A 12,755-nucleotide genomic window follows, 5' to 3' on the forward strand; every position below is an offset into this window, starting at 1 on the left:
CATGGTCAAGATGTTCAATGTTCATAAATGACCAGCATGGTCGAATAATAATAAGGCAGAACAGTTGAAACTAGAGCAGCAGCACAGTCAGGTGGAAGTTGAAACTGGAGCAGCAGCATGGCCAGGTAGACTGGGGACAGCAAGGAGTCATCATGTCAGGTAGTCCTGGGGCATGGTCCTAGGGCTCAGGTCAGTTGAAACTGGAACAGCAGCATGGCCAGGTGGACTGGGGACAGCAAGGAGTCATCATGTCAGGTAGTCCTGGGGCATGGTCCTAGGGCTCAGGTCCTCCGAGAGAGAGAAAGAAAGAGAGAAGGAGAGAATTAGAGAACGCACACTTAGATTCACACAGGACACCGAATAGGACAGGAGAAGTACTCCAGATATAACAAACTGACCCCAGCCCCCCGACACATAAACTACTGCAGCATAAATACTGGAGGCTGAGACAGGAGGGGTCAGGAGACACTGTGGCCCCATCCGAGGATTCTATATGAGATGATCCGTTACTCCAGTACATCAACTTAAAAGAGGGATGCCGTTACATAGGCCAAACGGCATCCGTAGAGATGGCTAAATACCATATCTACCTAGAGCCTGCGCTGCAAGGGAGCTGGCTACACTAACTTGTAACCTTGTAGTTAATCAACACTGACTTTCTCATCATGATGAGGAAAATGAGACTCAGGGAATATTCTCTGGGCAGCAGTATGATGAGTTGACAAGCCTGGAATAGTTTAAATTCTATGACAGAGAGAGTAAAAACAGCTGCCATTAGGCTTTTATGAATTAGAATTATGAATAAGAAGTTATTATTATATTATATATTATATAAAAGATGTTTGCATGGTTATGTTCAACTAGTAAACACAGACCACTCCCCCAAATCCAGAATTGTCTAAATTCTCCTATTTCACTTTGTGAAGTCTTCCTGAGTAAGAAGCCTTACTATGTTCAGTGTGAGGCCCTTGGGGTCAAATGTGATAAGAACGGCCCCGGTGTTAAAGTGTCGACAACAGAAATGTCTGAGACGCTGAGAAAACCTTCCATCTTGCTAATGTGTAAACAAGTGGAGGAGATTGGAGTCCTTTTAAAATCCTGTCACTCGCACGGGTCCCAGTGGTGACGCTGCGTGAAGGATGGGACTTTAAATCTCAGTTCTCTCTCTGTTCTGGGGCACCCGCAGGACTGCTGAACCCTTCCACCTCTTTACACCCTTAACAGCCCGTGCCGCACCTTTCAACCTCTCCAAACACACACTCAGATTACTACACTCAACAGTCATTTTTACATGGGGGTTTCTGCAGGGTTTTTGGCAAGTGGAGGCGGTCAGGGTCCTTGATGGAGTTGGGGACTGTCTAAGACTCGACACACACAACACACACACGCACGGCCCCTTTTGTCACAGACAAGGGGGCTCATCTGGCACCTCTGGGTAGGGGAGTTTGAAGGGGGCGGGGGGGGGCTGCGTTAGGGACAAAGGTGCTAAAAGGCTCGTTGACAATGAGGGCCCTCCGGTGGGGAATAGAGGAGGAGAAGAGATGTCAATCAAGTCACAATCAGAGACAAGGGGATGGTGGGAGGGAGTGGATCAGACACACACACCTCAGAATGGAAAGGGTGAGTACAGAGACCCCTTACAGCGTTACAACAGCTCTTTACAAAAACGAGAGGGAGAGAGAGACACACAAAGAGAGAGAGAGACAGAGAGAGAGAGACACACAAAGAGAGAGAGACCGAGAGAGAGAGACAGAGAGAGAGAGAGAGACAGAGAGAGAGAGACAGAGAGAGAGAGAGAGACAGAGAGAGAGAGACAGAGAGAGAGAGAGAGACAGAGAGAGACAGAGAGAGAGACAGAGAGAGAGACAGAGAGAGAGAGAGAGAGAGAGAGACAGAGAGAGAGAGAGAGAGAGAGAGAGAGACACACACAAAGAGAGAGAGAGACACACACAAAAGAGAGAGAGACAGAGAGAGAGACACAGAGAGAGAGAGAGACACACAGAGAGACAGGCATTCATTGCAGGGAGGAAGGAAATATGTATTTCAGAAGTATTCCTACCAGGTCAGACGACACTAGACTAGAGCATGGTGGAGCCCTGGTCATTTCCTGGGAGCCAGCCAATGGAAAGTCCCTCAGTGTGTCATCGTATTATGAACACCTTGATAGGATATGATGAGGTAATGTCCTCCTAATGAAAGATGCATCAGTGGAAGGAGAACACACTGGCACTTTCCTGACAGACACAGCTGTTGTGATGCAAGTTGTGAAGACATTATTTCCAAAGAGACACACATACACACACACACACACACACACACACACACACATACATACATACACACACACACCTGATTTCAGCTCACACTTTACTGGTTGACAGACCCTCTGCCCTGATATTGACCTGATGACAACAGAGGAACAATGTTGAATCGTCTATTTAACAGGTTCTTTCTCTTTCAGAAATGTTATGTCTCCCAGTTCTGTGTTGACCAGTTAGCTCAGTTTAGCTATGAAACATACCAGCTGTGGTTACCTGGACTTAAAGTCAGTGTAAGCCGTTATTACGACTTGTTATAACACAAAGGCCGGTTTCCCAAACTAGATCAGACTAAAAAGCACTTTAAATGGAGAAACTCTACCAGAATGCCTTTTATTCCCAGACTGTTTTATTCATCTCTGTCCAAGAAAACGGCAACAAGTCTCCCTTCCTCTCTCCTCCCTCCCTTCCTACCTCTCTCCTCCCTCCCTTCCTACCTCCCTCCTCCCTCCCTTCCCCTCTCTCCTCCCTTCCTTCCTCTCTCTCTCCTCCCTTCCTTCCTCTCTCTCTCCTCCCTCCCTTCCTACCTCTCTCCTCCCTTCCTTCCGCTCTCTCCTCCCTTCCTTCCTCTCTCCTCCCTTCCTTCCTCTCTCCTCCCTTCCTTCCTCTCTCCTCCCTCCCTCCCTTCCTACCTCTCTCCTCCCTCCCTTCCTACCTCTCTGCTCCCTTCCTTCCTCTCTCTCTCTCCTCCCTTCCTTCCTCTCTCTCCTCCCTCCCTTCCTCTCTCTCCTCCCTTCCTTCCTCTCTCCTCCCTCCCTTCCTTCCTCTCTCTATCCTCCCTCCCTTCCTCTCTCCTCCCTCCCTTCCTACCTCTCTCCTCCCTCCCTTCCTCTCTCCTCCCTCCCTTCCTACCCCTCTCCTCCCTTCCTACCCCTCTCCTCCCTTCCTACCCCTCTCCTCCCTTCCTACCTCCCTTCCTGCCCCTCTCTTCCCTTCCTACCCCTCTCCTCCCTTCCTACCTCTCATCCCTTCCTCGCTCTCTCCTCCCTTCCTCTCTCTCTCCTCCCTTCCTCTCTCTCTCTCCTCCCTTCCTCTCTCTCTCCTCCCTTCCTCTCTCTCTCTCTCTCTGTTTTGCGTCCCTCTCCCCTCAGGCCCTTCATTTCCGTTCTCCGTGATGAGGCACGAGATGAGGTCACGGCCGCGTGCCTCTGTGGCGAGGGTCTGATTGTCTCACGCACCCCCCCCCCCCCCCCCCACCACCCCCACCACCACCGTGTACATATTAACAGTCTATATACACATTCCATCTGTATGTTAATGCAGCTTGCCACAGCTGGAATCCCCAGTACAAAGTGGCGTGGTTCACTAATAGTTATTATCTTCACGGCCTTATTCCTCCAGGAGAGCCGGTGGAAGACACGGCAAATTGTGTCTCTTTACGATTATGCCTCCGTGGGCTCGCTCATCAGCTTGGCATGGATGGTGGATGAGGATGGGATGCGGCTCCCTCTGATTATTGATATGGCTTTTATTGACGTCATTCCCGCTGTGGGGTTTTATGGTATGAGCATTAGTGGCTGTTAGTGATGCTGGTGTCCTGGGATATGTACAGTCTGTTTGGTTATTGTCTGACAGTCTGACTGTCTGTGACTATGGGATGTCCTACTAACTAACTAACTAACTAACTAACTAACTGATAGACTAAGAGAGAGATACAGAGAGAGATGGAGAGAGAGAGAGATACAGAGAGAGAGAGATAGAGAGAGAGAGAGATACAGAGAGAGAGAGATACAGAGAGAGAGAGATAAGGAGAGAAATGGGTCTGAGTGTACAGTTCTCTTTCTCTCCCCTCAACTCCTCTTCCTTGTGTGAACACACACACTCAGTTAGCACTTTCGCCTTTACACTCAACCCCAAAACACACACACACACACACACACACACACACACACACACACACACACACACACACACACACACACACAGTCTATCTATACACACAGAACCACAGTCTCTCCCTTCCCTGTCACAGCTCTTAAAAGGTAGCTGGTGTAAATTGCTGTGGCCTTGTGCACTAACACCAGATCAGAGAAACCCATCAAGCCAACACTCGTAGTGAGACAGACTCAGTCAGACTCACTGGGGGTAGAGGGGACATGGAACTCACGTCCAGACAGATATGTCTGTGTGATATCTTCCTATAGTCATGTTTTGGTTCACTTCCATAACCTTGGAGGTTTCTATAGTCTGTAACATGGTAACTCACCATAAGGTTTCTATAGTCTGTAACATGGTAACTCACTATAAGGTTGGTAGGTTTCTATAGTCTGTAACATGGTAACTCACTATAAGGTTGGTAGGTTTCTATAGTCTGTAACATGGTAACTCACCATAAGGCTTCTATAGTCTGTAACATGGTAACTCACCATAAGGTTGGTAGGAGGTTTCTATAGTCTGTAACATGGTAACTCACCATAAGGTTGGTAGGAGGTTTCTATAGTCTGTAACATGGTAACTCACCATAAGGTTGGTAGGAGGTTTCTATAGTCTGTAACATGGTAACTCACCATAAGGTTTCTATAGTCTGTAACATGGTAACTCACCATAAGGCTTCTATAGTCTGTAACATGGTAACTCACCATAAGGTTGGTAGGTTTCTATAGTCTGTAACATGGTAACTCACCATAAGGCTTCTATAGTCTGTAACATGGTAACTCACCATAAGGTTGGTAGGTTTCTATAGTCTGTAACATGGTAACTCACCATAAGGTTTCTATAGTCTGTAACATGGTAACTCACCATAAGGCTTCTATAGTCTGTAACATGGTAACTCACCATAAGGTTGGTAGGTTTCTATAGTCTGTAACATGGTAACTCACCATAAGGTTGGTAGGTTTCTATAGTCTGTAACATGGTAACTCACCATAAGGCTTCTATAGTCTGTAACATGGTAACTCACCATAAGGTTGGTAGGTTTCTATAGTCTGTAACATGGTAACTCACCATAAGGTTTCTATAGTCTGTAACATGGTAACTCACCATAAGGTTGTTAGGTTTCTATAGTCTGTAACATGGTAACTCACCATAAGGTTGGTAGGTTTCTATAGTCTGTAACATGGTAACTCACCATAAGGTTGGTAGGAGGTTTCTATAGTCTGTAACATGGTAACTCACCATAAGGCTTCTATAGTCTGTAACATGGTAACTCACCATAAGGTTGGTAGGAGGTTTCTATAGTCTGTAACATGGTAACTCAACATAAGGTTGGTAGGAGGTTTCTATAGTCTGTAACATGGTAACTCACCATAAGGCTTCTATAGTCTGTAACATGGTAACTCACCATAAGGTTGGTAGGAGGTTTCTATAGTCTGTAACATGGTAACTCACCATAAGGTTGGTAGGTTTCTATAGTCTGTAACATGGTAACTCACCATAAGGTTGGTAGGTTTCTATAGTCTGTAACATGGTAACTCACTATAAGGTTGGTAGGAGGTTTCTATAGTCTGTAACATGGTAACTCACCATAAGGTTGTTAGGAGGTTTCTATAGTCTGTAACATGGTAACTCACCATAAGGTTTCTATAGTCTGTAACATGGTAACTCACCATAAGGTTGTTAGGAGGCTTCTATTGTCTGTAACATGGTAACTCACCATAAGGTTGGTAGGTTTCTATAGTCTGTAACATGGTAACTCACTATAAGGTTGGTAGGAGGTTTCTATAGTCTGTAACATGGTAACTCACCATAAGGTTGGTAGGTTTCTATAGTCTGTAACATGGTAACTCACCATAAGGTTGGTAGGTTTCTATAGTCTGTAACATGGTAACTCACCATAAGGTTTCTATAGTCTGTAACATGGTAACTCACCATAAGGTTTCTATAGTCTGTAACATGGTAACTCACCATAAGGTTGGTAGGTTTCTATAGTCTGTAACATGGTAACTCACCATAAGGTTGGTAGGTTTCTATAGTCTGTAACATGGTAACTCACCATAAGGTTGGTAGGAGGTTTCTATAGTCTGTAACATGGTAACTCACCATAAGGTTTCTATAGTCTGTAACATGGTAACTCACCATAAGGCTTCTATAGTCTGTAACATGGTAACTCACCATAAGGTTTCTATAGTCTGTAACATGGTAACTCACCATAAGGTTGGTAGGTTTCTATAGTCTGTAACATGGTAACTCACCATAAGGCTTCTATAGTCTGTAACATGGTAACTCACCATTAGGTTGGTAGGTTTCTATAGTCTGTAACATGGTAACTCACCATAAGGTTTCTATAGTCTGTAACATGGTAACTCACCATAAGGTTGGTAGGTTTCTATAGTCTGTAACATGGTAACTCACCATAAGGTTGGTAGGAGGTTTCTATAGTCTGTAACATGGTAACTCACCATAAGGTTTCTATAGTCTGTAACATGGTAACTCACCATAAGGTTGGTAGGTTTCTATAGTCTGTAACATGGTAACTCACCATAAGGCTTCTATAGTCTGTAACATGGTAACTCACCATAAGGTTGGTAGGTTTCTATAGTCTGTAACATGGTAACTCACCATAAGGTTGGTAGGTTTCTATAGTCTGTAACATGGTAACTCACCATAAGGCTTCTATAGTCTGTAACATGGTAACTCACCATAAGGTTGGTAGGTTTCTATAGTCTGTAACATGGTAACTCACCATAAGGTTGGTAGGTTTCTATAGTCTGTAACATGGTAACTCACCATAAGGTTGGTAGGTTTCTATAGTCTGTAACATGGTAACTCACCATAAGGTTGGTAGGAGGTTTCTATAGTCTGTAACATGGTAACTCACCATAAGGTTGGTAGGAGCAGGCCTCTCTTTGGGGAGTCTCTTCATGCTGAACAGAGAAAACAGCAGTTTTATCACAATGTTGTTTAAGCATACAGAGACATTTTCAAAGGTAAGACTATTTCATTTTGTGGTTCATTACTTACATTTTTCTATAAGTCATTTCCTAATGAGCATTTGTTCCTAATGAGCATCCAAGGACATTACTGACAAACCTGACAAGCCTAATTGCCAGATTGTCCCAATGGTGCTTTTGTTACACTATGAGCTCCACGCAGTGGAAATGCTATGGCTAGTACAGTCTGACAATAAAATGTGTGGACAACCAGTCCATATTCCTCATACGAGGTCTCCTCGATGTTGTGTGTGTGTGTGTTGGCCTACTATCATTTGAACAATAAAGCTGATCAAAACCATCTGCATCAGCACCACTCTAACCACCAGCGCCAGCTCACACACACTAAGTACCCAAACAGTCATTGACCCTGTGTGAGGACCCTGCCAGTCCTGAGAATGAGGAGTGGAGATTCGTCAGGGCGACCTACATAGGGGACTGTGAAGGATTAGTGTGTGGTTCTAGAGAGGCCCGTCTGGAGCTAACCGAGTTACTGTGTGATGAATCACAGCAGGCAGGGACCAGGGACAGGACAGGGACCTCTAAGAATAGCCTGGGAGGTGGCAGTGCCAACCTGGTGCCAGGGCTGGGGCGGGCACGGAGAAGAGAAACAGAGACCTGGCCTGTTTGAGTAAATAAGGCATAGAGATAGGTAAACAACAGCTGGCAGAATGTAGACACACGTACAAGGACATACACATGCAGAAACATACACACACTGTTACGGTCCTGCTTTTGGCCGGTAGGTCAGTCCATTGGGTGTGTTCCCCCTGCTGTGTGTTTATTAGTGAGAGCATTTGGCTAACAGGGGGCCAACAGACCATGGGAGACATGGTCAGTGTAAATATTGTGCTGTGTTGCTGCAGTAAAGAAACAAATCAGAGAGATAATTTGTCCTTCAGGAACGCCTGGTATACTGGGATAAGGCCCTGTGCTTGTTATCCTGTCTCTGCTAGCTGCCCCATTACCACCCAACACCATTATCAGACATAGGAGAGTGGAGGGCACTACAGTGATAATGCATGTCCTACATGAGTCATCAAGTAAAAAAATACAGCCTACTAAATTCATATGAACGATTGCATTTAGTTTACTAAAGACGATGGACTTAAAATAAATTAACATGGTTGAGGTCTGGTCTTTGGCAAATTAAATGCATTCTATCCAATTGTTTAACTTAATTTTTAAGCATATTGAATCTGTTGATGTATTAGGTTTCTGTTTCTAGGTTTATTTCTGTTGGGCTGAAACCAACACATCAAAAGGCTGATATTTGAGAGAGAGCGATAAGGGTTTTCTCATCTAGCTATTTTAAGATGAATCCACTAACTGTAAGTCGCTGTGGATAAGATCATCTGTTAAATGACAAATGTAAAACAAGTTGACTCACCACTGTGTGATGAAGTGGACAAACTTCTGGCTGAACTGACCCACAGGAAGAACAGGAGGCTCCTGGGAGATACACAAGGACACAACTGAACAACTTAGACCACACAGTATAACAGGGAAGCTTCTAGAAGGTTGTTATGTGATATCAAATCTGTCACTAAAAGCTAAACCTGTTTCTTAATTTTGTTGAAGAGATCCACTTTGATAAACACTACTAATCAACATACGAATAACTTGAACCCAAATGAGAGATTTAATTACACAAATCTAAAAATCCCAATTCTTCACAATCACTGTGTCTAGATCTGTATCCACTGGTTAAGAATACAAAAGCACAATTGGGAGAAACCCCAAACCCTGAACCACATAGAATTCTAGTTATTAAAACACATTTTGCTGAGAAACGCCGACCTTGATAAAGAGGCTATTTCTAAACGCTGCGATACATTGTCCCGTCTTCTTAGTAAAAAGAGGTAGCTGCACCTGAACCCCACCTATTGTTGGACGAGCACAATGGAGTCAAGGAAAATAATCTCCTTTAGGAATCAGTGGGGGGGGGGGGGGGGGGGGTGAGCACAAGTGTGAGCGGCACTGGTCATCTTCGTTCCGATAAAAATATTAAAGGAGATTTTACATTTTACTGTCAGATTGCAACTGTCATTTATTTTACATGAATGCCCTCTAAAGTCTATATTTTAAAGTATATTTCACTTGGCAAAGGCACAGTATAAAATGTGTTTGAGGCATGAATACAAATGAAAACTTTATTATAATCTGTGTTACAGTTTGATAGTCAAACACTATAAGAATCCATTTGAGAACTTTTTCACCCGCTGTGCACTCAACAACCACAGTCAACAACCACAGTCAACAACCACAGTCAACAACCACAGTCAACAACCACAGTCAACAACCACAGTCAACAACCACAGTCAACAACCACAGTCAACAACCACAGTCAACACAACAACCACAGTCAACAACCACAGTCAACAACCACAGTCAACAACCACAGTCAACAACCACAGTCAACAACCACAGTCAACAACCACAGTCAACAACCACAGTCAACAACCACAGTCAGCTAGCCCAGTCAACAACCACAGTCAGCTAGCCCAGTCAACAACCACAGTCAACAACCACAGTCAGCTAGCCCAGTCAACAACCACAGTCAGCTAGCCCAGTCAACAACCACAGTCAGCAACCACAGTCAGCAACCACAGTCAGCAACCACAGTCAACAACTACAGTCAACAACCACAGTCAGCTAGCCCAGTCAGCTAGCCCAGTCAGCTAGCCCAGTCAGCTAGCCCAGTCAGCTAGCCCAGTCAGCTAGCCCAGTCAGCTAGCCCAGTCAGCTAGCCCAGTCAGCTAGTCCAGTCAGCTAGTCCAGTCAACTATCCCAGTCAACTAGCCCAGTCAGCTAGCCCAGTCAGCTAGCCCAGTCAGCTAGCCCAGTCAGCTAGCCCAGTCAACTACCACAGTCAACTACCACAGTCAACTACCACAGTCAACAACCACAGTCAACAACCATAATGAACATTGTAGTGAGACAGTCACAGAGGACTGGAGATGGAGAAACCGAAGGGGATGGAGAAACCGCGGGGGATGGAGAGACCGCGGGGGATGGAGAGACCGCGGGGGATGGAGAGACCGCGGGGGATGGAGAGACCGAAGGGGATGGAGAGACCGAAGGGGATGGAGAGACCGCGGGGGATGGAGAGACCGCGGGGGAATGGAGAGACCGCGGGGGATGGAGAGAGAGACAACTAAAAAGCATGGTAGAGGAGAATTAAGGCCGAAGGGCAGCAACCCAGACCTCTTCAGCCAACAGAATGAAGACATTTAAACTGTCAAGTCAACTGGCTTTAAGCAGCACTCCTACATGTGAGCTGCAAAACAAACATTTCTAAGAGCCAGAAATCAGAATGTGGTTTTATTACGATCCCAGTATTGTCTGAATCAGAATATAAGGAGGAACATTTCCTTTCTTAAGGGCCAAGCCCAACTTCTTCAGTCTCCTGATGTTGAAGAGGCGCTGTTGCGCCTTCTTCACCATGCTGTCTGAACGTGTGTGTGTGTGTGTGAGAATGTGTGGGTATTTCATGTGAATGTGTGTGGAGAGCACAGGCCAGGCCCAGTTGATGTTGTCCAGTAGATGTTGGCCTCCCACCCTCTCGCCTCCCTCTCTCTATAGCTCCTCCCCTCCCTCCCTCCCTCCCTCTATAGCTCCTCCCTCCTCAGGTCTTCCCTCTCCCCTCCCTCTATAGCTCCTCCCTCCTCAGCTCTTCCCTCTCCCCTCCCTCTATAGCTCCTCCCTCCCCATCCCTCCTTCTATAGCGCCTCCCTCCCCATCCCTCCCTCTATAGTTCCTCCCTGCCCCTTCATCCCTCCCTCCTCCCTCCATAGCTCCTCCCTGCCTAACTCCTCCCTCCTCATCCATAGCTCCTCCCTCCCTAACCCCTCCATAGCTCCTCCCTCACACCCCCCCCCCCCCTTCATCACTCTCTAGGGAGAGTTCTGACTCAATCAACACTGTATCTCTCTCCTATTGACACCAGACTGCACACACCATGCTAAGGGTTGATGGAGAGGGTGGAATGGAAGACTGTGGTTTCTAGAGTGGTGGACAGATGAATTCAGGAGGTGAATTGAAATTCAAATGACCCATCTATGAGAATTTATTACGATGTGATTTTTCACACAATGAAGCTCATCCTGTTGTTCTCTATGCTTTCTAGTGTGCCAAAAGTCTTTATGGAGAAAACAGGGTGAAAAGGGAATTGGAGAGGGAATCTATCTGTTGACAGGAAGTTGCCATGTCACGTCCTCCAAATCGGAGGCTATGCTACATGACTGCTTTGCTAGCGCTGACTGGAATATGTTCCGGGACTCCGCCGATAGCGTCAACGAGCTAATCACCTCCACTACCGGCTTCATTAGGAAATGCATTGTGGACGTTGTCCCCACACTGAAGGTTCTCTGCTTCCCTAATCAAAAGCCCTGGATTAACACAGAGTTTAAAGATAGGGCTACCGCACACAGGGCTACCGCACACAGGGCTATCGCAGCCACCCCGAGGTTATGTCTGAAGACACAAACAAGTACCAGAAGTCCTGCTACGAAGTCTGCAGAGCCATCAAACAATCAAAAGGGCAGTACACTGTAGGAACAAGCTGGAATCTGATGCCCTCTGCATGTGGTAGGGGCTACAGTCCATTACGGATTTACAAAGGAAGACCCAGACGTGATCTGCCCAACGATGCCTCTACCAGATCAACTCAATGGATTTTATGCACGCATCGACAAAAACAACAGCGAGCCGTGCATGAGGGCCCCCGCCAGCCCAGAGGACTGGGTGGTCTCGCTCTCAGAGGCCGATGTGAGTAAGGTCTTTAAATCAGGTCAACACTCAAGGCTGCGGGGCCAGACGGTATTCCAGGGCATGTTCTCAGAGCAGGCTCAGAACAGCTGGCAGGCACATTTTGGGGCTGTTGCTGGGCAACACGGACTTTCAACTCCCTCCAAAGATTTTCTATGGGGTGAGATCTGGAGACTGCCTAGGCCACTCCAGGACCTTGAAATGCTTCTTACGAAGCCACTCCTTCGTTGCCCGGGCAGTGTGTTTGGGATCATTGTCATGCTGAAAGTCCCAGCCACATTTCATCTTCAATGCCCTTGCTGATGGAAGGAGGTTTTCACTCAAAATCTCACCATACATGGCCCCATTCATTCTTTCCTTTACACGGATCAGTTGTCCTGGTCCCTTTGCAGAAAAACAGCCCCAAAGCATGATGTTTCCACCCCCATGCTTCACAGTAGGTATGGTGTTCTTGGATGCAACTCAGCATTCTTTGTCCTCCAAACACAATGAGTTGAGTTTTTACCAAAAAGTTATATTTTGGTTTCATCTGACCATATGACATTCTCCCAATCTTCTTCTGGATCATCCAAATGCGCTCTAGCAAACTTCAGACGGGCCTGGACAACTACTGGCTTAAGCAGGGGGACACGCCTGGCACTGCAGGATTTGAGTCCCTGGCGGCGTAGTGTGTTACTGATGGTAGGCTTTGTTACTTTGGTCCCAGCTCTCTGCAGGTCATTCACTAGGTCCCCCCGTGTGGGTTCTGGGATTTTTGCTCACCGTTCTTGTGATCATTTGGACCCCACGGGGTGAGATC

General features: G+C 46.2%; 1 protein-coding gene across 1 annotated transcript in view; it reads right to left on the reverse strand.

Moving 5' to 3' along the window:
• LOC109886773 (dual specificity mitogen-activated protein kinase kinase 5-like) overlaps positions 1–12,755 on the reverse strand; it is a 102,869-nt gene that overhangs the window by 12,221 nt on the left and 77,893 nt on the right. Inside the window, exons 15-16 of the mRNA XM_031812429.1 lie at positions 8,577–8,638; positions 7,075–7,120 (exon numbers count right to left, since the gene is read on the reverse strand). Of these exons, the coding sequence (XP_031668289.1) occupies positions 7,075–7,120; positions 8,577–8,638 (108 nt within the window). The remainder of the gene's footprint in view (positions 1–7,074; positions 7,121–8,576; positions 8,639–12,755) is intronic.

The sequence above is a fragment of the Oncorhynchus kisutch genome, unplaced genomic scaffold (assembly GCF_002021735.2).
Source record: "Oncorhynchus kisutch isolate 150728-3 unplaced genomic scaffold, Okis_V2 Okis03b-Okis08b_hom, whole genome shotgun sequence".
Classification (NCBI taxonomy): domain Eukaryota; kingdom Metazoa; phylum Chordata; class Actinopteri; order Salmoniformes; family Salmonidae; genus Oncorhynchus; species Oncorhynchus kisutch.